The 25,769-nt window shown below is 35.8% G+C and overlaps 2 protein-coding genes across 4 annotated transcripts; both read right to left on the bottom strand.

Moving 5' to 3' along the window:
• Positions 1-649: 649 nt before the first annotated feature.
• Positions 650-15,954, bottom strand: LOC121327153 (putative ferric-chelate reductase 1). 3 transcript variants are annotated; one of them, XM_041270999.1, is made up of 16 exons: positions 15,117-15,193; positions 13,247-13,445; positions 12,955-13,088; positions 11,745-11,839; positions 9,575-9,695; positions 8,878-9,087; positions 8,209-8,310; positions 7,947-8,088; positions 7,252-7,365; positions 6,028-6,143; positions 5,471-5,557; positions 4,932-5,023; positions 4,593-4,651; positions 2,022-2,159; positions 1,507-1,529; positions 650-1,260 (listed from the first exon to the last, which is right to left on the bottom strand). In XM_041270999.1, exons 2-16 carry the CDS (start codon positions 13,443-13,445, stop codon positions 1,171-1,173), a joined length of 1,722 nt encoding a protein of 573 aa, XP_041126933.1. In that variant the 5' UTR covers positions 15,117-15,193; the 3' UTR covers positions 650-1,170. The 3 variants fall into 3 exon arrangements, with proteins under 3 accessions (XP_041126933.1, XP_041126932.1, XP_041126934.1); XM_041270998.1 differs by lacking the exon at positions 15,117-15,193 and adding an exon at positions 14,263-14,586; XM_041271000.1 differs by lacking the exon at positions 13,247-13,445 and having other exon boundaries at positions 15,117-15,954.
• Positions 15,955-18,625: 2,671 nt separating this feature from the next.
• LOC121327154 (putative ferric-chelate reductase 1) lies at positions 18,626-24,552 on the bottom strand. The gene is made up of 6 exons (XM_041271001.1): positions 24,449-24,552; positions 22,386-22,584; positions 21,788-21,918; positions 20,476-20,570; positions 19,872-19,977; positions 18,626-19,330 (listed from the first exon to the last, which is right to left on the bottom strand). The coding sequence occupies exons 2-6, from the start codon at positions 22,582-22,584 to the stop codon at positions 19,274-19,276; spliced, it is 588 nt and encodes a 195-aa protein (XP_041126935.1). The 5' UTR covers positions 24,449-24,552; the 3' UTR covers positions 18,626-19,273.
• Between the last annotated feature and the right edge of the window lie 1,217 nt (positions 24,553-25,769).

Genomic DNA, 25,769 nt, shown 5'->3' with positions numbered 1-25,769 from the left:
CACAAACTCCCCCACTGACAAAGAATGCTTTTAAACGAGTTGTAAACTAAATACTGGACAAGTGGCTTATCTCCACCATCAGCTGAATGAGTCACTTGGCGCCATCAGTATCTGCAGAGGGTACAAGCCAGTTTTGGGTGCTTTGACACCCAGACACCTTTATTTTTTTCCTTTAGTTTTATTTCTAATAAAACTGTTCCTTTGTATTCACTAAAAACATTGCCTAGTCTGATTATTCCCATAGAGGTGGGTGGTACATGACTTGAATTCAAATAAGGTACTTTATTATCACAACTTAAACTAGTCCAAATACAAATATACCTTGCACACTACAACAGCATCTTATAATTATAAAATATAATCTTAAAAATCACAAATTGCAAATAGAGAACTGCAAAGTACATGAAAAATGCTAATGAAAAGTTTGATATAAGACAGCCACTAGACCCTGCAAACGGCTTATTGAAATGTATTATTCATGCCAAAGTCATCTAGAATTTATTTCCTTCAACAGAACAATTTCATACAGCACAACAGAGTTTGCAATCATTGATGGCATGTCATGTTTCATCTGAATTATATAATTATTGTACATGTATGACAGGAGGATGTATTCATGCAGTTTTGTGAAATGACGGTAACTAGTTTGTTTTTGTTCTAATTTTTTTAATACACAAAACTTAAAATGCAGAAAGGTACAAGAAAGTATATTCACAAAAATTCCATCTATTTATATACTTTGGCTAATGAATGGAAAAAGCAAGGACTGGATGTGAACCGCAAACCTTACAGTTCAAAGATAAAGGCTTACCAGACAGCTCTAGTCTAGAGGTAGCTACTGATGTCTGTATTAAACTGATCGGCCACTAGGAGGACAGTCATCAACATGGTCCTAAAGAGTGCAAACAGTCTTCCCTAAATAATCACTGGCTCTGCTACGCGAGCTACACCCCATTGACAGTGCTATGGAAGGTGTTTTGTCAAACATCCTTATGCTGTATATAAAACATGATTTATTATTTTATATTCAATCATAATATATACACAACATTATACACCTGATGGAGAGGTCAGGAAGGAGAAGGAAAATAATCTAATAAGACTAACTACCAGCAGTGTCTCTTCCTCACACAGTACAATGTTTGAGCATTCCATTTGTGTGGGTCCATTTTATGTTTGGCCAATTCCAACCAGAAGAGCTATCAAAAACATCAAGTTTCCAAGAATGTAAATAAGCAGCACCACTGGTTCAGGCGGAGTCTAAAACAGAAAATAAAATAAAAAAAAACAGAGAGTTAAGATACAGCTAAAACAGGATTACAAATTTATATGTATTTAAGTTGGATAGAGTTTTTTTTTTTTTTTTTTTTACTGTGTTTGGGTTTATACAACTGAAAAGTTTCTAGTACACCATAATGACTGTTTTACATTCATTAACTCGTGTTTTTGTCAAACAATTCTCAAAATGTTTTACTCAGGAATAAATGTTTAAAAAAATTACATTACCTTCACTACATTTTCATATAATTCTGGAAAACAAAATGTAAACACTTGTATCAATCAGTTTGTTCTTCATTGAATTGTAAATGTACAGTAGTGTACACATTTATCAGAACAGCTCAAGATTTGTCATTTATATCCTTTATATACCTAGCTGTATGAAAACCTCAGGTCATGAGAATTTGAATTTCCAGTCCAGTAGATTTGGAAACAATAAGCACTCGTGTGAAAATGTTAGCCCATTTTGTATTTTTAAATTCGGCATCTTACACAACTAAAACGCTTCATGCATTTTACCATTTGTGTCTGTGTTCCTTTTCTACTAGTTTTAAATGAAGTGCATGTGTGGCCTATTGAAGTCATTAATTACATTAGACAATCACTAATTTGCCTATTGACAATTTTCTAAGATTTTCAGTTACGGTGGTTTGATGCAACAGATGCAGCAGGTGTTCTAATAAATGGGCACACTATGCAGTATTTATTTTTTATTTCACAGGGAATTGTGCCTTGATCCTTACCTTCCTTTTTTAAACAGAGATTGAAATCTAGTATGAGATAAATAAGGAATTCCCATCCAACGAAACCTCCCATAACTTTAAGCAGCCATTGATTTGGTGAGTTATCAAGCAGCTGCAGACCAAGAAATATTGAGGTCACTGTAATAAAAGAGAACACAGCAAATGAACACAGAATAGCACGGTTTCCTTATATTATATTAGAGTTCCTAGAATGCAGAAATATGAACAGGTGCAAGCCTAATGCAATGTGTCCACTGCTGTGAATATAGGGAAATATATTGCAAACATATGTACAGTGGCTCTCAAAAGTATTTAGCCCCCTTTGACTTTTCCACATTTTATTGTGTTACAACATGGATTTTTTGCCATTGATCAACACAAAAAAAGTCCATAATGTCAAAGTGAAAAATAAAATCTACAAATTTTTCTAAATTAATTACAAATATAAAACAGAAAATAATTGATTGCATAAGTATTCACCCCCTTTGTTATGACACACCTAAATAAGCTCTGGTGCAACCAATTGTCTTTAGAAGTCACATAATAAGTTGAATGGAGTCCACCTGTGTGCAATTAAGGTGTTTCATATGATTTCAGGTTAAATACACCTGTCTCTGGAAGGTTGGTTAGTACATTTCCTAACAAATACTACATCATGAAGACGAAGGAACATTCAAAGCAAATCCGGAATAAGGTTCTTCAAAAGCACCAATCAGGGGTAGGATATAAGCACATTTCCAAGGCATTGAACATCCCCCGGAGCACAGTAAAGTCCATTATAAAGAAATGGAGAGAATATGGCACAACTGTGAATCTGTTCAGGCCGTCCTCAAAAAATGAGTATCCTGGCGAGACGGGTACTAGTCAGGAAGGCCACCAAGAGGCCTATGGCAACTCTAAAGGAGTTACAATCTTCCACGGCTGAGCTGGGAGACACTGTGCATATGGCAACAATAGCCCGGGTGCTTCAGAAAATTGGCCTTTATGGGAGAGTGGCAAAAAGAAAGCCATTGTTGAAAAAAAACTCATATCAAATCTTGGCTAGAGTTTGCCAGAAGGCATGTGGAAGACTCAGACCAAGTGGAAGAAGATTCTATGGTCTGATGAGACCAAAATTGAGCTTTTTGGCCTCAACACGAAGCGCTCTATGTTTGCCGCAAGCCTAACACCGCACATCATCCTGAGAACACCATCCCTAATGTGAAGCATGGTGGTGGCAGCATCATGCTATGGGGATGCTTCTCTGCGTCAGGGCCTGGAAAGCACATGAAGATAGAAGGCAAAATGGATGCAGCAAAGTACAGACAAATCCTGGAGGAAAACCTGTTGAAGTCTGCAAGAGACCTGAGACTTGGGAGAAGATTCACCTTAGCAGGACAATGACCCCAAACATAAAGCCAAAGCCACACTGGAATGGCTTAAAAACAAAAAGGTCAATGTCATGGAGTGGCCCAGTCAAAGCCCGGACCTCAATCCAATTGAGAATATGTGGAAAGAGCTGAAAATTTCTGTCGCCAAAGGTCCCCATCCAACTTGACGGAGCTTGAGCAATTTTGCAAAGAAGAATGGGCAAAAATTGCAGTGTCCAGATAAGCAAAGCTGGTTGAGACTTATCCAAATAGACTCATGGCTGTAATTGCTGCCAAAGATGCCTCTACCAAATGTTGACTCAAGGGGGTGAATACTTATGCAATCAATTATTTTCTGTTTTGTATTTGTAATTAATTTAGAACAATTTGTAGATTTTATTTTTAACTTTGACAGTATGGACTTTTTTTGTGTTGATCAGTGGCAAAAACTCCTAATTAAATCCATTTTGATTCCATGTTGTAACACAATAAAATGTGGAAAAGTCCAAGGGGGCTGAATACTTTTGAGAGCCACTGTACATACAGATCTGTCAGGTCACCGTGACCTACAGTACATTTACAGCAGGATATAATAATAATAATAATAATAATAATAATAATAATAATAATAATAATATTAATAATAATAATAATAATAATAATAATAATAATAAGGCCACAAACAGTTTCAGACCAAGTGGTTCCCAAGATATAGCCTTAAAAACTTACATCAGATGGCAGTAACAATTTATTTTATCAAGCACCCATACAATCAAAGGCACTGAATGCAGGGAAAAGCCACCAATTTTATCTTTGCAGTAAAACACACCTCAGTTTAAGGTGAAAATACATTATATACTTTATAAAAAAAAAATACTTTATAAAACTCAGACTTTGTTGATTAAAGAACAGACTAATGTTAAGCAACATCTTTTTTTTTTTTTTTTTTTTACTTTATGACCATAAAAAGTAGCATATTTGCCAATAATCTTTGTTTTAAGGCAACTGGACCCTAATAATCCTAATTTGAATCTCATGGTTTATGAGATTTTATTCCACATGCGAATGGTATGTTTTTTTTTTTTTTTTTAATGTTTGGCATGGGTTAAGTATGCTGCTTCCATTCCTGGTTGGTTTCATCATTGATTCCAGCAATTACTGGGAGGCAGCTAGCTGCACTGGGTAAACCTCACTACAATCACAACAGTAATCAAATACCTACCTGCAAGAACTTTGATCACCAAAGCATTTATAGCATGCATGAGATTGAAGACAATCCTCCTAAAAGTCAAAATAAAAATGTGTTTCATGCACACATAGTAATAATTGTACTTCATAACTGGGTTATTCATGTTTACACTGGAAGCATCATCACAATAAACACACAAAGAGAGGCAGTTAAGAAGTTCCTTCTGGAAAATGAATGGTTCAAATTCGATGCAGTTTGTAATATGTTTATATAGGGAAGGTATACCTACAGTTTTTATTTTTAGCACTTTACAATATAGTTTGTAATAGCACCATTCTGAAATGGGCTGGCATTTTAAAAAAAGTGACTAACCTTTTGCTGTCTGGAGCACAACGAAAGATAGCTATAAGTGGCTGGATCAAGGCTAGAACCATCACTATACACCCTATAACAGGATGAGCTCCCTGTAATGATAAAGGATAGGGTTACAAAAAGAAATCCCACATATTAAAAGCAGAAAGTACATGGTCTGCTGCACACCTAACCCTGCTATTTACGAGGGATTGTGCCAATAGCCGACCAAATGTCAAACCCTGAGTTCTATAAAGCTTTTTGCGTATCTCATTTCTTAAAGGTGACTGTTACTGGAATCATTTTAGTGACAGCTTTAGATGGCACTTTGCTAAAGTGAACAGTACACAAATAAGCCCCTTTTGCATTCTGGATTCTCCACTATTTCTAATGTGTACTATATCCAGGAGACAACTCCATTGGTAGTTCTGACCAAACCTTTCATTTATCATGCAAATACCACCTGCAGATATACAGTATTCTGGATTAAAGTTTACACAACAGTCACACAGTGTTGTAGAACCACAGCAAGATAAAATAAGTAAATGTTTGGCACTTACACCACTCCACCCTCTCACAGATACAAAGGCAAGCACAAAGGCAGTGATTGTTGCAGCTACAGTTAGCAGCATAAGGAACACATGGGCCTAGAGGGAATATAATGGTCAATAGTATCTGAATATGTTCAGGAAATTCTGAATCTGTTGAAGGTTAATGTATGAGGGCAGGACATTTGCTCTCCATTTTAATTCAAATAATTCTTTCTACAATGGTGACTTTCCAGTCTGGAACCATACCGGCTCTTGTATCTTTCTTGGCAACCACTATTGAAAAAAATTACACTTTTGGAGCACAATGTCCCAACCAGTCATGTTACTTTCCCCACTAGAGCTGTCTTTTAAAATGAAGAGATTGATCTGGGGACAGAAAATGATTCCATCCTATCACATGCAGTGCAACACATGCCCTCTGGTGGCCAAGTGTGTAATGTGAAATCTAGATCCAGAAAGATAATATAACACTTTTTTTTTTTTATATAATGACAAAATATGATTATATCCGTAATCTATGAGAGAAATAAAATACTGGTAATTAAAATAAAGTTTACACTGCATACCTGAAACCAGATGTCTTTTCCAAGAATTTGTATCCCTTTTGATATTTGCTTAAAATATCTGGCACTTATCATTCCAATACTTCCTGTGGTCATCCAGGCTATTAACATAAGAGCACCTGTCAGAGAAAGAGGGGCCGATTACATAGCGGCTTATACTTCAAACTAGTTATACTGTACAAAGCAAAAACAGTTTAGAAAACTAGAGCTCGCAGATCATCATCATCATCATGTGAACAGGGTGGCTTTGCAGGGGTGACGTCAGCCCAGAAATAGACTCCAAATACTGATGAATGGTGGTGAGTTTTATTGTAACAATAATAAACAAAAGATTTAAACAAAACACACAACTGAAAATAAAGGGCACGTTGGCCAAAGTAAATAGACAGACAAACAAACAAACAAAGTGAACGAACCCAACAAGTATCGTGCGAGTCCTTTCACACGAGTAGCATTTGTTTTTACTTAGATTACTCTCTCTAACCCATTCTCCACTTCCCAAACACACAACCCCGAGTGAGTGAAAACATGCTGTTTATATGCAGCTGTACCGAGACTCGATTACTAATCAATCATTCAATTGGAGTCTCGGTACAACTGCATGTGAATTAATTAAGTGTAATTCCCCATGCTCACATATTACATTTTACCTGCACGTGAAGTGTTGTGCAATCCTCGTGCCTAAATACAAATATACATTTTAAACACTTGTGCTCGTAGCCCATATTTATATCCCATGTATTTTATACATAAACACCTACATTAACACACTACATAAAACATAAAACACTTAATAAACATAAAGGGGCGGGACACTCTGCCACACATCATCATCATCATCATCATCATCATCATCATCATCATCAGTCCCTGAGGCTCTGTCCAAGATTAATCACTGGCACGCCTTTCGTCCGACATAGAATGACAAATAGGATTGAACTGCACCACTGTTGTTCAGTTATCCATTATTTGTAACTCACTAGTACTGGGTCTACACTATATTCAAAGGTGCAAGAAACCAAGGCTTTAGATAACATGTTTTTACATCTCAACAGCCTTACATTTTTGTCACTTTTTGTTTTGTTGTTTATGTTTTCTGGACTTTATTTTCAAAACTTTGATGGAAATATATTTCCCAATAAAGCTTTATTTACTATACTTTTAAATACAGTAAAGCCATAAAGGAATTGGTTCACATATTAAAAACAATTTATACCTGATGCTTACCGTGCGTTTTAATAATAGCAGGTGTGTTTGCATTGCCACTTGCTAACTGGGAACCTAAAAGATTAACTTTGTCCTCAGTAATAAAAGGTCTTGAAGGATGGTACTGTATTGTCCCTGTTGGATCAATGAAACATATCGTGTTAGCTATAGCAATACAGCAGGACATATAATCTGCTGCATTAGAAAAATGAGGTACATTTTAGACTGTGAAATAGAAAACTTCCATAGTGTCTTTTTTAGTGTTATTTTAGTGTCAATCACCCAACAGTGCTTTGGAGAATAAATTAAAATACACTGCTCAGTTATACAGCTCTAGTTATGTAAAACTAAATCTGGTGTTCTTATCTTTACACATTTAAAAAAAAAAAAACTAAAACTAAAATATAAAAACAAATTAAACAATAAAACTAAAATAAAAAAATGAAATCACAGAGAAAATGTAGATATGTAGCAGTTTAAATTAGCTTCAAGTTGTGCTTAATCATTGCAGAAATACAGAAACTTTCAACAGTATTCAACTTTAGCAAAATTGAGTTTGCAAGCTCTGTACTTCATGAGTAGTAACAACTATGCATCCATATCACCAATAAAGAGTTGCATCTTACCCGCTTCAGTCTTTGTGATATGAAATTACAGGTCTGTCAGTTACCATACAATCAGATTAATCTAGGTTATTATCTGTATAAAAAACACACCTCCATTTGTTGGTCCATTAGCTATAAATATGTAGTAAGAGGTGTCCGCAGCTCTCTGCTGTGTTGATATGCTGTTTCTTGTTATAAAAGAGCATTTGATGACCCCATTGTTGAAAGAAGTTGAAATGTTGCTAACATTTTCCTAAGTTAAAAACAACGAAAAATAATAATAATGACATTGACATTGACACTTCTAATCACAAAGTTTGTCATAGAACTGTATGTGTTTCACAAAGTTTACAGTATATTAATAGATAATTACCAGAGGTTTAATTGTAGGTGTAAGTCTTCCTGTAGAAAAAGCGTGTTGGACCTGGATGTTTCCGTTAACATCCTGACCACAGATATAAATGTCATCGTTTCCCTGAGGAGGCAAAGTGATAATTACATATAATGATTCCTGTTTCATTTCTGATTTATCAACCAGGCAAAATTTACTTTTTGAAAGACATACACACAAAAAAACAAGGCTCATCACTAAATCATTACAATTTACAACATGTGTCACCTCTTATGTACTTCACAGAAACACACGACAATTGAAGAACACGTTTTATTGAACATGGCAAGTCAGAATCTAAGAGTATAAGTAACCAAAATCAAAAATAATACACAGTTCAGGGTTACAGTATCATTCTAAACCAATGCTTAAATGTACTGCTGTGTTATGGACTTGCTCACCAACTGAGAAAAAAAAAAAGTTACTATTGACCTTTTTATCTTGAGTATGAACAGTTGAATTACTGTATTGGATTAAGACACGTACTGTAATCAGATAAGTCAAAGCAGAATTTTTGTTTACTCAAAATAGCTATCTCTAGTTTCCTTCAGCTACATACAAAACACCTCAATTCTAGCTCTTCTGATGGGCTGGAAACCTACAAAGCAAACTTTTTTTTTTTTTTGCAAGTGTATTATTTTTATGAATTACCATTTGTGTGTCATCTGAAAATCCAATAGAAATGTAACCATTGGATTTGCCACTAATTTCAAACTGGATACCATCACTGCCTCCTTGGGGTGAAGCAGAAGACATGAAGTAGCAGTCTGCGTTCGTAGCTGCATCACATCCTGCCGGATTGCTGAAGCAGGTTTTATTGATGCCACAACCAGTACTGGAAATTAATACCAGGGATGAACTCTGAGGGGTGTTTAAAAAAAAACATATCAATATACATTTCACATTCCAGAATGTATAGCCACCTAATGTATGTTATGTGAACTACAGACTGCATTCATTTATAGTGCTTCCACAGATTGCTTTAGGTTCAAAAGTAAAAAAACACAACAGGACAAAATGCTATAAGCAGATTCATTAAAGCTCACAGGATATAGCATGTGGGTGTAATTTGGCTGCAGGATTAAGAGAATTTACTTATCAAGTACTATAATATGGCCTTCAGTACTGTAGACAAGTGCACATTTACAATCGTGCCATAATGATCTAATCCACTGCACATGCACAAGGCAATGTCATCACCTCAGGAAGCTGGTAGCCAGATCAACCATAGTCTCTAGCTGCTTGTGTTTCCTGTCAACCTAATTATGTAGATATAAATAAAGACAGAAAAAAACAGAGGCCCTTGCCCTACAATAAATGGTTTCAGCATTAAATTAAAGACACTTACTGGATTAAATGATGACGGTGTACTTGTAGGTGCAGGACTGGGAGGTGCAGTAGTACTGAAGTTCAATTGTGAACTTTTAACTTGGCTCCAGAATGTTTCATACACCCTGACAAAAGTGGCACTGAAAAGATAGATAATACAACTTGTTTACCGGTAAGAGAGGGAAAAAAAAAAAATATATATATATATATAGTTACTGAGGGAAAATATGTAAGTTTAAGAATTCCAAAGTCTATTTTTCCAAACAGGGGATTAAAACTGAAATTACAAATACCTGTCTACTAGATGTTGCTGTTTGGTTAAAGTAACGAGGGGGTGGGGGTGGGGGATTTCCTATATCCATGTTTTTGGTCCAACCATACCGGAGACCACTTGTCCCCTACTCTCCACAACCTCTCAAGCAGCTAGCAGACCTCCAAGCAGTAGGGGACCTGTCCTGTCTGTTCCACTTTATCACTAACACTCTGTCCCCAAGTCCCATAAGCACTCCATTCCCATCCACCTTTGCAGGCGCCCCGTGAAATTAGTTGCAGTGAATCCAAATGTATTTACCAGCAGCTTTAAAAGTCCACACCTACATTTTCTGCCGGTCCGTGCTTCAAAAGGAAACACGGTGGTACATAAGACTCTGGCTTTAAGTTTAAAGACTGGTGTTACGTAATGGCAAGTCAACTGTCATATAGTGGATTTCATAATAGTCATTGGAAAAAGGAAGGAAGGACTAGCCTAGCTGGCTTAAAATTGCAAAGAATATTAATTAAGCATTACAAAATGTCAGGATCAGAGGATCTAACAAGTGTTCTAACCTGTGTAGATATGTCACGGTCAATAAATAAAAAAGTCTTCTTTTAAAACCATTCACCTTCAAAAAGGTCTCTGTTGATTCTCGTTTGAGAAGAATGTCCAATTTTGTTTGTTAGCCAGTGAAATAAGGCTTAATAAAATGCACCTGTGAAAGCCTAAGCAATTTCATTGGCTAAAAACTCCAAGATGTGCTGGTTGGAAAGTGTTCACCAGCACAGCCTGGAACTTCTATCACCATTCTGCCTAATTCACGTGACAACCAATACAGAAATAATCAATAGACATTTTCAAGGTGAATGTGCTGAAGACAATAATTCTGTTACCTTTAAAATGCCTCTTTGTTTATTCTAATTTTTACGTTGATAATGTTTTCTACACTGGTTGATGGTGACTTATCTAATGTTAGCTAATGAGATTGCTCCCTCTATTCTTAACATTTTATAATGCTTAATTAAAATCAAGTTATGCCAAACTTTCCCACAATGGACTAGGCTGATGTGATACGAGACTAACTGCACTTCCTGTACCAAACATGCGTGTCGTTTAATTAGATTTGTTTTTAAATAATTTCCTGCATTCCTCCTGTGTCAAAAGATTGGCATTATAATTGTGTTCAGCAATAGTGCTGACTCACTGTTGTAAATGCTGCTTTTCTGAGAGGAAATAATGTTCTTCCCTATATGTGATAGACAAACTGGTTTCTTAAGAACAATGTGTTTTTTCTTCTTTCATAGAACCCTGTTAGAAGGCACTACCGTTCAGGATTAACCAGCATGGTAACAGCTCATGCGCTTGCTGTAGGGTTTGGTTAAAGTATGTGGGTTTAATAATGTAACTGTCTTTGCTTAGAGGTAATGATTCTGTGACTGTTCAGTTGGAATTAACTCATTAATTAAATACCCAGCTGTATAAATAGCCTTGTTTGTTTCAACTCGAGCTGGTGCAAGGAGAGGTGAACAAGCCGTAGTGAACAAGCAGTAGTTGCTTGTGTTGAATCTGTGTGAAGGAAAAGGTTTGTGGGTACTACAGATGATCACAGTACTTGTTTTTCGTGTTTTGTTTTGTCAGGGACACAGCTTACCGGTTTACTGGTACTGACCTTAGTTAGGGAAACAAACCAAAGTCTGTATAGATAGGATCTCTGTGAGGTGTTAGGTTTCTGCTTGTCTTTTTCTTTAAATTAAAAATAAACTGCGCTGTGTGAACGACAAAACAAGTCTCCGAACTGGTTACTGCACATTTACACTCAGCCCTTCTACCACAGTGTACTGTATGTGTGTGTGTTTGTGTGCGTGTGTGTGTGTTTACATGTTTGTTCTATGGTTCTAAGGGAGATCAAAAAAAAAAAAAAGTAAACCTACAGTACCTGAATTCAATATCTCCAGTGCCAGAACTGGGTGCGTTCCATGTGGCTTGGATCAGTGACTTATCTGAATTAGACGTGTGACTGACAGTTGAATTCTGAAGTAAAACATAGATCATATGCATCACTGAGGGTTAAGACTGATTCGCTGGGTTTACAGTTATGTTGATTGCACACAGGTGTAGATGTTGTATTTAGTGATTAGCAAAAATATTGGAAATATAGTTTTTGATTACAGTATGTGGTTGATTCAATTACCAGTTATTCTTTTAAGTGGTTACACTGTAATACCAAATACATTAGTATTTGTGACAAAATTACAGCTACCAGTATATCAAATAAATAGATCAACATGACCTATATCCACTGCATGTTCATCTAGAAATGTGACATTTGTACAGACAGAAGGATGGTTCCTCCATTCTGGACACTAACAATATAAATGTAGAAGTGATGTACCTCTAATTGCACCATTACTATACGCATTTTATTGGAAAGTTTATCCAATAATAAATTAGAATCATGAAAATAGACTATTAGATATATTTTTTCCTTTTCAAGATGTATATGGACAGAGGGGAATCTAACAACAGTCATGTGAGAGTTCTGACTTGACTGTAATACGAGAGCTGTAATCAGGTCTATCACATCAGTTCAGTGTGTGCTGTAGAGGCATGAAAATGTGTTTTATTCAACAAATGTTTTTATTTATTTTTTGTTAATAAGCATGGTGTTAAAGATCAAGCAATGTGTTTTTTTTTTTTTGGCTGAAACTTATACCAAAACAAAATCATACAAAATGTGCAGAGAATGATTTAAATATCCTATTGAGGAATACGGGGAGCCACCATCAAAGCTGGCCATTCAATAAGAAATGGAGAGAGACTGATTCTGTTCAAAACCTCAGCAGCAACGGTGAGCTGTGTGCTTGAACTTGATTCAGTGATGTCAGCAGTGTATAACTGCGAATAGTGAGCTACTGTAGATGCATTTACGTACTTACATGAAGGTGTATTTTTCTTAATTTCTTAATTATACTTCTAAGTTTCTAATTTAATTTTTCTGATTTATTATTGGGTACATTTTTAAATAAAAGCACCCTGCAAAGGATTCTTCAATGTCATTCCCACCTGGGGACACCACTGGCGAAACCTCAATTAAATACTATTTCAAAATATATAAATACATCAATAATCAACAAAGAAAAACTTACGGCTCCATTGCAGTTTAGACCCTGAGTGTTTGTAGAATCAGTGATTGTGAAAGAACCAAGAGCAGCACCTCCTCCAATCTGCCGAGCTTGCAGAAAGAATCCTTGGAAGGTACCTGATTTAGCTTGGAGAGTCACTTTGAAAGGGGAAAAAAAAAGACATTCATCAGCTATGAGAAACACTGTCATCACCTGCTGTAACTATAACCTGAATACAGCATTTGCCAGAGGGACACACATCTAGCATTGGGGCTCCAGAGTAATTTCGGTTTAATACGTGAAATTTGCTGTGCACCTGTGATTTGATCTCCTGGACTGTATGTGGCTTTACTAGCTGTGACGCTGAAGGGAGCAGCTGAAGTCTGAGCAATGGCTCCACCATGAATTGGTGTCATGCTGCTGCATGACTCTGTAACTAAGCCATTTGGATAGCCAGAGACACCCATGAAATTACAACTGATGAGAAGAATGAAGAAACAGTTCTGTTTGCCCATCTAAAGAAAGAAAAAAAACTTTGTCAAACACATTTTGTAGAGATGCCGGTCATCCAAGATTCAAAATGTTAATTTAACTCCTGCAATGACAGATGGGTGAAACAAACATACTAGGCAAAGACCTTTACATCAAAATGCAGTTTTCAGTTAAAGTTAAATAAAACAGTAGTTATGTCCATATTATTCTGTTGAAATATACCACGTCTTGAGAATTTTATAGAATCCTTTATGCATGTGTTTATTAAAAACGAATGGACCCTGGCAAAATGTAATATTTGAACTAGTCCTTGGATCCTAACCTATGAGTACTCTTGCAGACATTAAGCTGGAGATATGAAATGACAGCTAAACTTATTTTTTCAATAAATTTCTTTGGATTTTTTTTTCTTCTTCTATAGATTTTTCAGATTGTATGTTGTTTAAATATCTGGGTTTCTATTACGGTGTATACTGAAGTTGAAAAACGATGTTATCCAAACCTTTGTCGATGTACTTTAAACGTAAAATACGACTGTTCAACCACATCTTAATATTTACAAAAAAAAAAAAAAGAAAAGAAAAATGCTAATTTATTCCTCATAAAACAAATACTGAGGATCGGCCATTGTTGTCGGAAGATTTTCTGTTTTTCACAGCCCGAGGAACATTACACCAACATGAACTGTAAAACTTCTATTTATAGTACACAAGGATAAACGACAGCATTGACAGCAGCAAAAACACTAAACAGAGGCTACTGTAATATATAATATATATATATATTCTCAAACATTATTAGCTTCTTATTTATTGTACAGAGCAAATGTTCGCCACTTACCTTGTCTGAGTGTACGAACACCGAGGTAAAAAAAAAAAAACACACCTGCTGCATCCTAATATATAGCTGCGGTCTGCGAGTAGCCTGCGGCAGAAACTGAAGTTTCTCAGCATGAAGCACTGTGGCCGAACACAATTCTATTATTACCACCAATATTTTGAAAAATAATGTATGGTTTTGACACAGGAAAGAGGGGAATTACAAAGCTTGTTTTTGTTTATTTTTTAAACAAATGAAACAAAACACATCTCTCTGGCAGAGGAAGTACAGTTAGTTTCGTATTTAGTCCACTTAATACGTCCAGCAGTGGGATTAAGTGAGTTTCATTCACTTGCTTAGACTAAATAAGTACCTTTAGAGGTCAGCTCAGGGTTAATCTTAAAACCAGACCCAAACCCCGACCCCAGCCAATCTAAATATGATCCAAGCCCGAGAGTATTGAGATGCACTTGAATCACTATTTTGGACTAGCCTATACAACCAACCCTAAACAAAATAAATAAATATATATATATATATATATATATATATATATATATATATATATATATATATATATATATATATATATTATATATATATATGTCGAAATACAGCACAGTGTCCTTTTAATAACGGGAGTCACCATGACCTTCTTCTTTTAACAAAGTAATCCAAAAAGTCTTTACTGATCCGTGACAAATATAATGTTAGCCTTGGGTGAATTAGACTGGATAGGTAAAGTTATTTACCTATTGACAGAAAACAATCTAAAATAAATAGTCAAAGGGTAATGGCTTGAGGACAGTCCTCACTACCTTATTTAAATGTAGCCTTTTTTGCTTAGTTCAGGGCGTGTCGCAGAAGGGACTCACCTGCGGGATGATTTAACCTGCTCTCTGTCATCTGAGCAGTTTCCAGTGGCTTTCCCATCTGTCAATCTCTCTACTCTATTTATGCTGTGCACTACTTCCTGCTCTTGTCTTTCATTTCATGTTTGCCCTCCTCCTCCACTTCTTCCTTCACCATGTTATAAGCATAGGGCTCCCTCTGGGGAGGGGAAGTGAGTCTCACTCCCCCAGCTGGGCCTGGCTCTGCCGCCCAGGTTCCTCGTAGGTCAGAGGGGACCCCCGGCCACACCTGTTCTTTCGCAGCTTGTGCGCTTTAGCCTCAGCAAGGCTCTAATCTACATGCCTTTCTCTTATCCTAGCCCTCTTCCCCTTTTCCTCCAGGTTCCGCAGGCATCCAGTGGCTCACGCCTGATGGCGGTCGGTTCTACAGACGGGACCTGTCTTGATCTTTTTCCTTTCTAGTCCGGGTACCTTTCTGTCACCCAGGGGTAGCCGGGTCTCCCTACCACCAGACAAGCTGTTGGGACTGGTCCTCCAACGAGGGGATGGGGGTTGGGGATTTCCTATATCCATGTTTTTGGTCCAACCATACCGGAGACCACTTGTCCCCTACTCTCCACAACCTCTCAAGCAGCTAGCAGACCTCCAAGCAGTAGGGGACCTGTCCTGTCTGTTCCACTTTATCACTAACACTCTGTCCCCAAGTCCCATAAGCACTCCATTCCCATCCACCTTTGCAGGCGCCCCGTGAAATTAGTTGCAGTGAATCCAAATGTATTTACCAGCAGCTTTGAAAGTCCACACCTACATTTTCTGCCGGTCTGTGCTTCAAAAGGAAACACGGTGGTACATAAGACTCTGGCTTTAAGTTTAAAGACTGGTGTTACGTAATGGCAAGTCAACTGTCATATAGTGGATTTCATAATAGTCATTGGAAAAAGGAAGGAAGGACTAGCCTAGCTGGCTTAAAATTGCAAAGAATATTAATTAAGCATTACAAAATGTCAGGAACAGAGGATCTAACAAGTGTTCTAACCTGTGTAGATATGTCACGGTCAATAAATAAAAAAGTCTTCTTTTAAAACCATTCACCTTCAAAAAGGTCTCTGTTGATTCTCGTTTGAGAAGAATGTCCAATTTTGTTTGTTAGCCAGTGAAATAAGGCTTAATAAAATGCACCTGTGAAAGCCTAAGCAATTTCATTGGCTAACAACTCCAAGATGTGCTGGTTGGAAAGTGTTCACCAGCACAGCCTGGAACTTCTATCACCATTCTGCCTAATTCACGTGACAACCAATACAGAAATAATCAATAGACATTTTCAAGGTGAATGTGCTGAAGACAATAATTCTGTTACCTTTAAAATGCCTCTTTGTTTATTCTAATTTTTACGTTGATAATGTTTTCTACACTGGTTGATGGTGACTTATCTAATGTTAGCTAATGAGATTGCTCCCTCTATTCTTAACATTTTATAATGCTTAATTAAAATCAAGTTATGCCAAACTTTCCCACAATGGACTAGGCTGATGTGATACGAGACTAACTGCACTTCCTGTACCAAACATGCGTGTCATTTAATTAGATTTGTTTTTAAATAATTTCCTGCATTCCTCCTGTGTCAAAAGATTGGCATTATAATTGTGTTGAGCAATAGTGCTGACTCACTGTTGTAAATGCTGCTTTTCTGAGAGGAAATAATGTTCTTCCCTATATGTGATAGACAAACTGGTTTCTTAAGAACAATGTGTTTTTTCTTCTTTCATAGAACCCTGTTAGAAGGCACTACCGTTCAGGATTAACCAGCATGGTAACAGCTCATGCGTTTGCTGTAGTGTCAACTACCCACAGTGGTACAAAAAAAAAAAAGTAAATAATGCTTTTATTATGATTTTAAACATTAAAATGACAAACTTATTTACCTTTCAGTTTTTTAATGCTAGGCTAAATTTTCCCGAGTCATCTGCTGTTTAGTAGTTTCCTGATTAGTGGATGTAAGTCTTAGTTTCTAACATGGATTATATTATTCATATAGGCCTGTTTAGTTGTATTTAATGTATAAATGATTGTTCAGTTCTCTCTGCCAATTTTCTTCAGCTCAACACTAACAAATCTGAACAACTTCTAGTAGGATCGAAAACTCAGCTCAAGAATCTGAATATTGCTGCCTTGAACCTCGGAAACTGTCTGCTGCTGCCTTCCCCCACTGTACAAAGCCTTGGTGTACTTCTTGACAACAACCTCTCCTTTTGATGCCCACATCTCCTCCGTGGTCAAATCTTCCTTCTACCATCTCTGAAACATCTCAAAGGTCAGTCCCTACCTTTCCCTCCCAGATGCAAAGATACTCTGTCATGCATTCATCTCCTCTCAACTCAACTACTGCAACTCTCTCTATGGTGGTCTTCCATCACACGCCATAAACCAATTGCAGCTGGTTCAAAATACCGCTGCTAGGATCCTTACCAGATGTAAAAAACATGATCACATTAGCCCTGTTTTGCCCAGCTGCACTGGCTACCTGTAAAGTTCAGGATTACTTTCAAAATTCTCCTGCTTGCCTACAAGCCCCGTCATCACACAGGTCCAGAGTATCTCTCCAAGCTGCTTACCCACTATGTCCCTGCATGCAAGCTGTAGGTCCTTTGACTCTGGCTTGCTTGTTATACCCAAGCAAAAGTGCACCACACTCTGAGAGTGCTCGTTTAGCTTCATGGCCCAACTCTCTGAAACACTATCCCAGCTTTAGTGCAAATCAACTCTCAAGACCCATTTGTTCTCCCTTTCTTTCAATGCTCTTCAAGCCTGATATTTGTTATTATCTGTTGTCTAAATTGCTATTTCAGGTTTTTCACTCCATCTTATTTGTATGATTCTGCATGACACACGCATCAACAATGTTTAGAATTCACATCCTTGCCTTTTATTTAATGTATTATGCCTGTATGTAATGTATTTGCATTTTTTTTTTTTTTTTTTACTATTTGTGTTTAATGTACTATGCCCTGTATTTCAATGTATTTTTGTATTTTAATGTATTATGCATTGTTCTTCATTATCTTGTAAAGTGCTTTGTGATGGTGGTTCACTATGAAAGGCACTATATAAAATAAATATTGTTTGATAATTTAGATACTTTATTTAACATTGTGTAATCAAAGAAACTACAAAAATGATACTGCAAACATCTACTGGAAGCCATAGTAGTATTACAGTATTCCATGCTAGATTTTGAAATGTAAATTTTTCGTTAAGTATATGGAAAACTACAAAGCGGTGTGTAATTCAATATGTTAACATAACATTATTCAGCAGATTTCATTCAACTTTATGAAGTAAAATGAATTAATTCTACTGGGTGATGCAAAACTTTTATTCATAGCTGTATATGCATTCTGAAGACATGCGTAACATCTGTTTTGTGTTCTTTTTTTTATTTAAACATGATTTATAATAAGAATAGGCTGCTTACCACCAATGACTTCACTAAATGGACTCTCCAGGAAAAGCATAAAAGGTGAGAGCACACTTGGTAGTTTCTCAGTGTAACTTTAATTAATCCATGTACGTGATACAGTTATTATAGTTCACACAGAAGTGCTAACGTTTCGACGCTAATAGCGTCTTCCTCAGAGCAATCTGGAGAAACTAGTACACAGCGGCACCATATAAACTTTGATTCATTTAACAAGAACAACATTGGTCATTTACACATAATTTGTAGACAATTAGATCACAAATACCCATATGGGAAGTCTTTCCAAGCTTTAAATTTGCGAGTTATTTAAAATATGTTTTTTTTTATTATTATTATTTATTATTATTATTTATTATTATTATTATTATTATTATTATTATTTTGGTAAATCAAAAATGGCATACATTAACTTTCTTGACTTAAAGAAACCAACAGCAGTCTGAGAAAGTTTCATGATATTGATATTTTGAATTTACCAGTGGTTTTCAGTTTTGGCAACTCAAACCATAAAGTTATCAGCTGTGTTTCAATGTCTCCTAATTACAACCAGCCCCTATCACGCCTACATGTTAAATGAAGACTATCTTCAGATATAATATTCACTGAGATTACTGTAGTTACACTGATAAGGAATTAACAGAGTTTGTCAAGGTCCGGTTTTTAAAGATGAACACACGTTTATTCCAGCTGCTTTCAGACCCGTCTAACTGTAACACATCAGGATGCCGCTAACAAACAGAATCAGTGGAAGATGAATATTCTGAAAAATAAAATAAAACACAAATAAATATATATATTCAGCAGTAACACAGCTTTACTAGGCGCTTCACTTTAATGAATACTTTGTCTGTATTCTGATAAAATACTGTTTTACGTAAGGACTTCGACTGTACTGTATGTGCTTGTTTACATAATGGTCCTACATCAGAAATGACATTTCTGAAAATATTCCAACCAGCAAATGAAGGGAATTGGACAAATGCAATGGTTAAATGGGGTACAATTAGTATATTAGTTTAGTATATTATATTAGTTATCATCTTTTTTTACACACTTCAGGTAAGCTATGCTGTTAAAGCACAGACTGGATTGGCAGAATACAGAAGGCAGACCAACAAACCATTCTGAAGGGACTACCATAGACCTGGATCAGCATATAATATACTGTTTGTCAAACTTGCATGTTTACATGCATTTAGAAAGCCTGAAAACCGTAACAGTACAATTAACAAATAAGAAAATACAAACAGAGGCCCTTGCTCTACTGTACATTTTTTCAACATTAAAATAAACACACTTACTGGATTCAATGATGAGGATGAACTTCCAGTTGCAGTACTATTGAAAGTCACTTGTGAACTTTTAACTTGAACCCAAAATATAAGCTTTGATTTAACAATGGTGGCTCTAAAAAAAAAAAAAAAGAAAGAGAGAGAGAGAGAAAAAGAGAAAATAATGTATTTAATTTCAGGCCACTTTTAAAACTTGTTTTAATTGCATTGTTGGCACAAAATAACAATTGTTCAAGAAAGGGCTGTGCAACTTAGGACGTAGTTGTGTACTTTTAATTGAGTAACCAGAAAAATAAAACAGTAAAAATAATAATAAAAAAAAAAAAACAACAACAACAAACAGTACATGAATGATTGAATATTGTATTGTTTTGTGTGAGGCAGAACAAAATTGAAATAGTGTTTGTGCTAGATAGCTGGCTTGCCTTGTTGGTAATCACTGGTGAGGTTTTAGATTTACTTGAAATTGGGAAACAACCTGTTTTAAATCATAATAGGAACACATTAACAGTACTCTGACCCCACCCCTCCCCCTCCTGTTATAAGGAGTATAAATAACAGAGGATGCCCTTCCTTGAATATTGCCATTACCCCATGAGAAGAAAGGGCAAACCTGAATTCAAGGTTTCCAGGGCTAGAATTTGGCGCCACCCAGGTGGCTTGGATCTTTGTTAGGCCTGTATTGGATGTGTGACTTACAGCAGAATTCTTCATTTTAATACAAAGAAAACAAACAATTAATAATCATCAGGGTTCAACAATGGACAAAAGACTGCATGGATTAAAAATGTGTAAATAAGGATGAAAACATGAGGTATGTTCAATTTAATTGGTTGAAGGCTACACAACAATGATTATTGCAATAAAAATGCATTTTAATTTTAAAAGATGACATCTGGTATGACACTAAAGTTAATAATCCTATTGCCAGTCATGATTTGAGGTAGTGTTGTACTTCCTCTGCCACTTCACCAGTAAAGTAAAATTGTCCCTGTGGCAGGGCAGAAGCCCCACTGCTGTAAATAGTGAGTGTGGGGGAACATAAGGTTGACAGGGATGGGGTTAAATCTATCCCTGCCAGCAATCACAGGTGTGGCCGTTCCCCAGTTATGTTATTGATGCTAAATGGGGAGTGGCCACATGTATAAAAGGAAGAATAATCCTTTGTTGGGGGGTAAAGTTATTGTTTTGTTTAATCTTTTATTTTGACCCTTGTGACAGTTTTTGTTTGTTTAATAAATAGCTCAGCAGAGCTTTAAAACTGCATCTTACTGTCTCTGGGTTTAATTCCTGCCAGCAACCAGTCTGGGCCGTGACACTACCCTGTCAGTCTCAAACCCTTAAACACCTTCTTTCCCGTCATAACCCAATTAGCTGCTTCCCCGTTTGACTGACATGCTTTTATCCAGTAACATGCTTCGACCAAGATGATGCTGCTGAGGTGAAAGTAATTAAGAAGTGAAGTATTAACAGACTCCTGGAGAGTACAGCATAGAAAGTGAGAACTTTCTGTAACCTGGTGTAGTACTAGATACCATGATTTACAATACAATATTTCTTTCAAAACTGCACACTTGAGACCTAGGAAGCATATGGAAGTGCACAACATTTGAGATTTATAAATTATTTGGTCAGCTACAACCACTTTAATTCTGATCTGTAGGAGTAATTCAAATTTCCTGAAAGCACGATATCTGATTTAGGTATTCAAGTGCTAAACTTTGTTGCTAGTAGGATTTCCATCTTTGATAGCACATGTTTGGAGTTTGTCTTTCTTGAAGACACAGAGAACACGGCCCCTGATTTCAGATTCACTAAATTAAGCTGTAATTTTGGTCGAACCAAGAGCATGGTTTACTTCAGATTTAAAAATACAGTAAAAGACTATCAACAAACACATTTTAAAAAAGCACCCTACAACTTACAGGTCCGTTGCAGTCTAGACCTTGAGAGTTTGCAATATCTGTTACAGTGAAAGTACCGAAAGCAGACGTTTCTCCAGTCTTTCGAGCTTGCAAAAAGAACCCTTCAAAAAGATCGCTTCCTTGGAGAATCACTTTAAAAGCAAAAAACAAAGCAAACTAAAACCCCACATCAGACACAAGAAGGAATATACAATACAGTACATTTCTATTTGCCAAGTAAAAACATTGCCATTAGTTTTATATGGATATCACACTGTAGTTTACCTTCATTTATTTCCATAGGACTTTTACATATCGAACACACATTTGATTGTCATATACTTTAAAGGATGACATGCCAGAAGAAATAAATAAATTATATATACACCAACATACATGTCTTTGCTAGCAGTTAGAAAGAAAAAAAAAGTATTTTATATATTGGAAATGTTTTGGCACTTTTTAAACTGTTGGCATGCTAGACAGTGACAAATTATTTTAATATTTATGAGATAAGGAGAAATGGTTTCTGGGAATTTTATTGATAATTCTTGCTAAAGAAGGAAAAAAAAAATAAGGTGCCTCCAGTTTCAAATGAAGAGGCTGTTTCTTTAGGTACCTGTTATTTGATCTCCAGGGTTGTATGTGTCTTTACTTGCTGTGATGTTATAGGGAGCAAGTATACTCTGGGCACTGACACCATGGGTTGGTATCATGGTACTACACACGGCAGTAACTTGGCCATTTGGATAACAAGTAACAACCAGTAGGAAATTCCCACCAATAAGAAGAAAGAGAAAAAAGCTCAGTTTTTCCATCTTAAGAAAAAAAAAAAAGGTTTAGTAAGCACTGTATACATTTATACTATAGCTTGATTAGTTTCATAACATTTCTTACTACTATAATTATTACCTGCTTTGTGATTGTTTGATGAAGCACATCAAGAATAACCTGTAAATACAGTTTCTACCCACCCCCATCGTCGGAACTAAACATGTTTATCCCTCAAATCTCAGATCTAACCTTAAGCCCAAAATAGAGTGAAAACAACTACCTATACTACCCTCACTTGCATACCTGCCCTTGATAAGACAATCAGCAACTCCTTGGTTCCCTCAGACACTTGGTCAGTTTTTTTTTTTGCCAGTTATATGATTGCAGCGTACCAGTGAAGGATAAGACTAAATTAGTATGCTTGCTTGTCCGAAACATTTACTTCTTACAATGTTTTGCAGAGACAGCTGCATTTTCCCCTTGAAATGACTACTATATCTGAAAACTTTATTGCGTATATTTATTTTGTCCGTCACGTTCGGACCGTCAGACATGTGAGAAAGTCTCACACAATAAGCAAATATAGGTCCTACATTTTAAAATAAACTTTTTATGCATGTAAATTTTGATACTGTTTTCAGTTTAATACAATATAATTTCAGTTAATATGCCTGAACTACAAACAAATAATGGTCCACTATCACACAATTAAACTTTTCTGTGCCTGCAGCAATGTCGGCAGACATGAAATTAGATAAATCTAATAAGCTTACTTAATTTAAATTTACTTAAATATGTTTGTGAATCACACGGATGTAATAAAATGTGTATTTTTCTTGTACAAGGTTCCCTTCATATATTTATCTGACACGGAATTACACATATCGGATTAGTAAAGAAGGAAAACAGCTATAGACAAACGTTTTGCATCACCTAGAATTATAGGATTGAGATAATAATAATAAAAAAACCCATATGAAAATTATTAAGATATTTTATTTAACATCACGTAATCAAACAAACTACAACATGATATCGTAAAAGTATATGATATCGTGAATATATTCACATAGCATTATTCAGCAGGTTTCATTCGACTATGAAGCAAAATAGTTAGTCCTCCTTATTGGTCTAATGTTCCTTGTTCCAGTCAGTTAAACCAATTACCAGGATCATCTGTTTGATATGCTGCAATCACAAGTTAGTACAGATTTGCAGAATTTTCTAGTCCTCATTTTAGTCCACTTGATTGGACTAAATTACTATTATACTGCAATTGACCGAGAGAGCTCATGTGTAGTACTTCTGTTGTATTATGATGAGTAATGATTGTTCTTCTGTTGTGTAGTGGCTGATAATACATATTATTGTGTTGCCCATGTTTAGAAGATACATACATGAAAAAAAAAAGTATGAGTCATTTCATTGTATTTGTTAACAGGGTTAAATTAATAAAAGACAAAAAAAAAAAAAAAATGCCGATTAAAAAAAAAAAAAAAAAAAAAAAACAGTACTAAGTTTATTGCAAAATTATTGTAATAAAAAATAAAATATATATTTTTATATAAACATTAGCCTACTACCACTGCCAGTAAAATTGGATCAGTTTTTATTTATGCATTTATTTTTTAACAAAAGACTTCATGTGAGATTAGTTCATTAAAAAAAAAAAAATCTACTTATTTACACATTAATGGTCAATACAAAAAATGAAAACAAGGTTACATGGCTTTAATAATGAACTTTAAAAAAAAAAAAGGCCTCAGGAGGCAATTAATTCACAATGAAAGCCAAATATTAAATTATTTCTCATAAAATTAAATAATTAAAAAGCTATAAGAATCAAGCAATAAATATTGCATTTCCAAATACAATGATTGTACAAATAAATGAAAATAATTTTGTTACCTTTCTCAGGGTGACAGAGATTGATTATCTTACAACAGCTGCAGGTTGTAGCAATGAGATAAAAAAAAAGCTTTGTCTCTGTGTCCCTTTTATTACTTTGAACCAGTATCTTTTTTTTTTTTTTTTACAACGTAAGAGGTGGGCTTGGTATCAAATGATCACACCTGTCTAAAGGTGACATCACAAAAATTGTGTATGTGCAAGAAACTCAAATACTGGTGTAGGGTGGGGAAAAGTAGATAAGTGGTTAATGCTGGCTAGCGACAATAACAGACGCATGAGACAGGATTTGGCACTTTAACCAATGGTGGTTGGTTTCACAGACCCTGATTAGTATTAGTCCTGGACTACCCAATGTTAATTTAGGTAAAGCAAACAAAGATTAGTACTAATCTGGGTCTGTGAAACCAGCCATGAAACTAACAAAAAGAAACTCATCGAATAAATCACCTAAGCTTTTCTATCTTGGTGTTTGTATATCACACAGCACACAATCTGTTGCTCTAGCCTGATGCTAATGCCCTTTCCACACTGCACTTTAGAGTGGCGTTGAATGTTTTGTTCACAGTTACCTTAACACGTCTTTGAGAGCGACTGACGACTGAACTCACCTGATCCACCTCTCTGGGTTTTGAGCCTGCATTAATTACGTACTGCCAAAGCAATTTTACGCTGCCTTGAGTGTGTGTAAATAACCTAAGCCACGTTAAAAACTAACGCGAAGATGTGTTTACATCTGCGCAGATTAAAATACTGCACAGCAGAGTCAACTTCAGAATCTACACTGGGAAAAAAAAGATAAACTGCATTAAATCTGGGATTCGTTTCTAGTGTCAGCCGCATTTAACGACGGTTTTTGACTATCAGACTCAACGCCTGTATTAATTTTGCTCAAGTGTGAAAACAGTAACACGGGAACCCAGGAGATATGAATTGGTTCCTTATTCAATTTGAGCCTGACCCCCTTCTGTGCATGTTTTTTAATACTGATCGAATTAGTGCAAAATCTTGTCGTAATAGTAAAATAAATGTATAACAATCAAAGACAAATCTTGAGATTAAAGTCATTAAAATGCAATGATATCAGAAGAGATATACAGTATTAAGGCTGGTATAAATATCCATTACATGGATATGTGTGGATGATTGGATTGCTTTAATGATCTCAGTAACTCGGAAGACATTAAAGTTGCCTTTAACCATTTTTTAAGAGTTTTCAGACACAAATGGATAGCTATTGAATCTTCCCATAACCTAAATATATCAAAATTAGGTATGCCCATCTTTATATGAATACAAGAAGAAAGGGTGATCTTTCAAG

The sequence above is a fragment of the Polyodon spathula genome, chromosome 14 (genome assembly GCF_017654505.1).
Source record: "Polyodon spathula isolate WHYD16114869_AA chromosome 14, ASM1765450v1, whole genome shotgun sequence".
Taxonomy (NCBI): domain Eukaryota; kingdom Metazoa; phylum Chordata; class Actinopteri; order Acipenseriformes; family Polyodontidae; genus Polyodon; species Polyodon spathula.
Note: the sequence above shows the minus strand (reverse complement) of the source record. Positions and strands in the feature narration are given on the sequence as shown.

What these genes read in the sequence shown, in the direction of transcription:
- LOC121327153 (XM_041270998.1), bottom strand. Translation starts at nt 14,316, where the DNA reads ATGCAGCAGGTGTGTTTTTTTTTTTTTACCTCGGTGTTCGTACACTCA. An exon ending in TCCAGGAGATCAAATCACAG is followed by an intron (nt 13,089 to 13,246) that starts GTGCACAGCAAA and finishes CCCCTTTCAAAG; the next exon opens with TGACTCTCCAAGCTAAATCA. An exon ending in CACCGTCATCATTTAATCCA is followed by an intron (nt 9,088 to 9,574) that starts GTAAGTGTCTTT and finishes AACACCCCTCAG; the next exon opens with AGTTCATCCCTGGTATTAAT.
- LOC121327154 (XM_041271001.1), bottom strand. Translation starts at nt 22,584, where the DNA reads ATGGAAAAACTGAGCTTTTTTCTCTTTCTTCTTATTGGTGGGAATTTC. An exon ending in GTCTAGACTGCAACGGACCT is followed by an intron (nt 20,571 to 21,787) that starts GTAAGTTGTAGG and finishes ATTAAAATGAAG; the next exon opens with AATTCTGCTGTAAGTCACAC. An exon ending in CCTGGAAACCTTGAATTCAG is followed by an intron (nt 19,978 to 20,475) that starts GTTTGCCCTTTC and finishes TTTTTTTTTTAG; the next exon opens with AGCCACCATTGTTAAATCAA.